The sequence below is a fragment of the Myzus persicae genome, unplaced genomic scaffold, assembly GCF_001856785.1.
Source record: "Myzus persicae strain clone G006 unplaced genomic scaffold, MPER_G0061.0, whole genome shotgun sequence".
NCBI classification, from domain to species: Eukaryota; Metazoa; Arthropoda; class Insecta; order Hemiptera; family Aphididae; genus Myzus; species Myzus persicae.
Genome location: NW_019101039.1, coordinates 1 through 5,756, shown reverse-complemented (window position 1 = coordinate 5,756; position 5,756 = coordinate 1). Strand labels below are relative to the sequence as shown.

The window sequence follows — 5,756 nt, the reverse complement described above, 5'->3', positions numbered from 1 at the left end:
CTATGAGTTTTAAAAAAACCCAGAAAAACTTCAGTTGGTTCAAAACTTTCTGTGACATACCTAACACAAATGGATACTTGTTCATGCCTGCTGATGTCCTGTGTCTCATCAACCAATATGCTGTATATACCTGCTTCTTTTATATTGGATATTAAACTTTGTTGAACATTCTTAGCCATTAACGATAAAAAAATGTTTTGAAATTCTGGATGGATATAACGAAATCTTCTTTCTTTGTCAATAAAATATTGTTTAATTATGTCATTATCTTTGGCCCTCATATGCAATAATTCTATAAAATTCCCTCTGTTATTTAACAAACTATGGTCTTGTTCATTATGCCCCCGAATACCAATTCCTTGTCGAGCACAAAATAGCAATGTTTCTAAAATATCTTTCAAATAGCTAATATTTTTCAACACTATCGTGTTATGATGTTTATCAATTTTAGTGGCGATACTACCTTCAACAGATGAATGTTTAAAACCTGCTAATTTAACCATTGCTTCTTTGTGAGGTACACTACGTTCGTGTTTTGGAAGACATGTTGAAGCCTTGGACCATTTATTAAATCCATTTATAGTAAATGATTCTTCAGCGCGACCTGATAAATCAAAGGCTCTACAAAAAAAACAAAACACTGCATCCTTTTCTGGACTGTATTCTAGCCATTTATATGACTTGTACCATTGAGTACAAAATTTTCGTCCATTTACTTTTGGATATTTATCCATTTCCGGTTGATATGGTCCTAAACCTTTACTTAATAAAGTAAAAGCTATATTTTTACCTTTAACTGGATCACGCTCAGATACTTCAGAAATGTGAGGTAAATCTTTATTTTTCTTACTCCTGGGAGGTGCTGGAAGCTCTTCATCATCATTTTTGTCATCTAATAATGAACAATCAGTATTTAGTTTAATACATAATATAATATACTTAATGTGTAACATTTAAATAAAAATGTGATAATTTGATCAACATATTTTATGTTGTGTTAAAATGGAAAAACTATAAAGCATAAATTGAAAAATGAATACATAAAAGAATTAATTTATCATAGGTTCTTAACTAATAAGGTCTTTCAGTAAAAAATAGAAATGTTTTGAAATACCACAAAAAAGTGATGGGAAGAACGATTTAATTTTTATATTTTGCATACTTTGGAATTAAAATCTATTTATTTACCTTTGACTTGATTATTTCCATATAATTGAGAAGTGTGAGGTGTATCTTTATTTTTCTTACTTCCAGGAGGTGCTGGAAGCTCTTCATCTTCATTTTTGTCATCTAATTATGAACAATCAGTATTTAGTTTAATACAATATAATACAATAATATATATTCAACATTTTTTAAATTAAACAATAAACTATAAACTTATTATATTCAAATGTTTATTCACTAAGAAAAAAAGAGAGAAATCTTTTTAACTACTAGATAGAATATGAATCTGTAAAAATTAAAAATGTTAGCACAATTGAATTGGTATTTACCATTATTTTCTGTTGAATAACTAGCTTTAATGAAATAGTCTGTTATTGTTGGTCGACGTTTCATTCCTGTAAAACTGAAAAAATAATAAATACAATTTTTGCAAAATTTGAATAATTGTAATATAATATACGAAGTACGAAGATATTAAAATTAAATAAATATATAATACTTACTTTAAGACTAAGTACAGCACACAGCGTAAAGTTATACTTAGTAAATATATATTTTATAAATTAAAATATTATAACTTATAAGTAACTCGTTGAATTTTCGTACCGTGTCGGATTGTCCCGTTCGTTGGTGGTCGGTCGATTACGTGTTGACATCGGGAAGACGGGAACTCGCGCAATTAATTATTTTTGTGTTTAATTCGTATTTCATAATGACAGACGACAGTGATAATAATAAAGTGTATATAGGTATAATATTAGTAATTGGTAGTTGTTAGTGTTGGTGCCATATCGATCGACGATCGTTATCGACGCTAAACCGTTTTCTGGGAAAAATAATAGTTTCGCTAAAAATAGATTATTGTTATCTACATTAATATAATATAGTTATCTTAGTTGATATGTACGTTGACATCACAGAACATATACATACATAGGTATATATAGATATTATATTTGTCGTGGGGTATCATAGCTATTACTTTGCTACCCCAATAAAAATGGTGGGGTAGCAATGGCTACCCCTCGCTACCCCGTAATGACGCCTATGCTTACTCTGCATACCCTGTGGTATTATTAAATATTTTATCTGGTGTTATTATTTTTATTTTATTTTTCTTATTGGCTATTGTAACTGTGGATTTTTGCTAATTGTGTTTTAATTTAGTAAATAATATATGTAGTAATTATTAATTATGCCTAAACGAAATTTTGAAAGTGGGGCTTCAAAAAGAAAAATAATGTTTCAAGATTTGTTAAGTAAATGTGCCAACGATAAAACTCAAAAGAAGTTAAATTTTTTTTATATGCAACATATGGGTGCTAGGGTATATGTGGCTCTAATAAATATATCCCGGTAAAAAAAAGTACCTATCCATACATGAGTGCATGGGCTGCATATTATGTTTACGTATTTTTTAAAAAAAAAGCGTACAAATATACACCTTAAGGGCCCAAGAAGGTGTTGAGCAAAATATGTAATTAGGTAAGTTGTTAAATATTTTTCGTTCCAAAGAATTATATTTGTGGTACTTACTAAAATGTTATTTATTCGGTTAGGGCAATGTATTAATGATTAATAATTACCCGTGTGTATTACATGTGTGTACTATAATATATATTTTACTTTTTGTTCACATAAATTGTAATAAAATTAATATATAAGTAACGTCGCAAAATTAAAATTAAATATAACATTCAATAAAAATTGAAATTTTACTATCCATGTTTTGCATTTTTTTAAAGCTTATTTTTATTTATAAACAATAGGTACTAAGGTACTTATTACTACAATATTATCTTCTATACTTTGAACCCGAAAATGAAATTAATCTGTTGACCAAGATAGTCTATACAATACTGTATACTATACAATATACATAATATCGGTGCCTACAAGGATTTTGTATTGAGTGTACGATCTACCAAAATCGTAGGTACGTACATTCGAATAATGCGAATACTAATGAATATTCAAGTAAATATTATTATTAATCTTACCAGCAATATTTCTGGCTCTCCAAAACTAACACAAAGTTTATTTTCTTTTCAAGTCGTTTCTGTGAGCTGCATTTTCACCGCTTCACTCTTTTCCACAAATGTTGCTAATATAGCCAGTATTTACCTTTTTTTTCCGAGTGACATCACTGCATGGAGGATAGACTGTTTGCACAATGCCTAGTCTAATATATATAGCTGGTAGGTACCTATAAACATAAGACATCACATCATAGTACATAATTATTATTAATATAGTCAATCTTACTCAAATATTGAACACACATTTCCACAAAATTCCTCATTACGAATAACATTACGGTTGGTGCATTTATTATAATATAATATTAAATAAGTTTTCAATTTTTGAAATTTAAAAATCGATGACACTACATTATTTTGACATAATAACTACACAAGTGCGTTTACACTAAAATAAATTTATTGCAGAAGATAGGAAGTGACTGTGAATACTAGTGCCGTAGTCCGTATATACTCCGTAAACCGTAGTCCATACGTTGTACTCTCCCGGCGATTTAAGATAAAGGGAAATTTCATATCGGAAATCGGTATCAAGCGTTTAGTTAATTATATATATTCTATATTTACCCGGTTTATTCGGCATAATATTTCCGAACTGATAATTCAGATTAAACATTCCCACGTTACTTAGGTAGATACTGATTACATTTTAATATCGCCTACCGATATCTATAATAAACCTACATTATAGTGTATATTATTATATTGGGTTATTGCAAAGCATTTGAATTCTAATTTATTATTTTGTTAAGTTAGATACGTTACGATAATAACGTAAGGACAATTTATTACCTACAGTAATTTTATTTTTTAATTATTTATAATACCTGTTTAACATTACCAGAACGCAGTAGGTCGTGGCCTTATCGTTTATAAAATCGTACTCGAAACGGGTGTACCGAGTGATTGGTATACGTTGTAAATTGTAATAATAACTAATAAGGAATACTTAGGCCGAGACTATACACGGCTAGGGTTGCCATCCGTCCCGATATATCAGGACTATCACCGATATTGAGCTGTATGGCCTGTATGTCCCGGCGTCCCGGCAAAATACCAAAATGTCTCGATTGAAACTGTGGGTTGCAAATTTTGCTTTTTGCATACAAATATGCATGACTCGATCGACATAATCGTTAGGTATAGCCTGTATACGCCGGACGCTTTCGTTCGTTCTCAGAATCGTATCGGTCGGGCAGTACAGCAATTGTCGGATTCGTGATATATTTACAAATCACGTAGGACATGGGCACGCGGCAAAGTCGATAATTGTCAGTCAGTCGCTATATTTAATCGACGGTGTACGCCGTACGGCGTACGGTACTATTTTTTCTTTCGAAAAGTGTGTAAATTAATATATACGTTTGTTTACGACAGTGGCGGCTATCCTCAAAAAAATATGCGTTGCTGAAAATATTTCTGAGGACCCACCCACCTTCCAATATTTATTAGAAAATACAAATAACCAATATTCAATCAGTGGGTACTCGTTCACATATTTTTCCGAATTTTGGTTGTTATTTAAACTGTGTGATAATTTAAAAAAAAATATATACAACACTATTTTATAAATTAGTTACAAAATTCATTATGCTTATAACCTATTACTTTAAAGTTTAAGACAAGAACAACTAAATCAAAAACTATATATTGTACATATTATGTAAAAAATAATGATGATGATAATATAATAATATTATAGTCTCATAATTTCAAAAGCTTAGGTTAATCACAGTTTAGTTTAAAATTGAAAATAGTAAATAGGTAATTAAGGAACTAGGAAGAATTACCTATAGGAAATATATTAGTGCAGTCAATAATATAATATACTTTCTATATTACTACTTTTATAAAATCTTTATTTATTTATAACCAAGAATAAAAAATTATGTATAACATAATTATTTATTAATCATAACTTATTAATTTTTAAAATATGTAATACAACAAATATTTAGGTAATTAAATTAAATGTTTCCTTAAAATTGTACTTTTTTCAGAAAATATTTTCAGTATTTCTTCATGGTCAATACTTTTAGAAATATCTTTCTCACAACTTATGATCATCAAATCTTCTAACCTATCTTGAGACATTGTGGTCCGAAGTCTATTTTTTATTATTTTAAGTTTGGAAAAACTGCGTTCCGTTGATGCGCTTGCAACTGGTAAGGTCAAAATAATTTTTAAAGCTGTATCTATCAAAGGAAATATAGTAGCTAGGTGATTAACTTGAAATATTTTATATACAGTCTTTATACTATCAACATTTATGGTTTTTTTTTGAAACGGAAGCAATTCTTCTTTCCTGTTGTTTTGTATTTCTTCTACTTTTTCTTCTTCTTCTTCTTCTTCTTCTTCATTATCAATAAGATCTTCTTCTTCGCTATTTTCTTCTTCTTCACATTCTGATACTAAACTTTCATTAGTTTTAGTATGAAGATAAATAGGTAATTGTATAGTTTCTTCAAATGAACTATAAATATTGCAAAACTGTATATACTCATTTTTTAAATTATCTTGATTTAAAAAATTGGAATAAATATTACAAAA

General features: G+C 28.9%; 1 protein-coding gene across 1 annotated transcript in view; it reads right to left on the bottom strand.

The window, feature by feature from the left end:
• LOC111027491 (zinc finger MYM-type protein 1-like) overlaps window positions 1-5,679 on the bottom strand; it is a gene marked incomplete at its 5' end in the record, with an annotated part of 9,071 nt that extends 3,392 nt beyond the window's left edge. The window contains 4 exons of the mRNA XM_022305882.1: window positions 131-892; window positions 1,189-1,290; window positions 1,497-1,570; window positions 5,287-5,679. Of these exons, the coding sequence (XP_022161574.1) occupies window positions 131-892; window positions 1,189-1,290; window positions 1,497-1,570; window positions 5,287-5,679 (1,331 nt within the window). The remainder of the gene's footprint in view (window positions 1-130; window positions 893-1,188; window positions 1,291-1,496; window positions 1,571-5,286) is intronic.
• Between the last annotated feature and the right edge of the window lie 77 nt (window positions 5,680-5,756).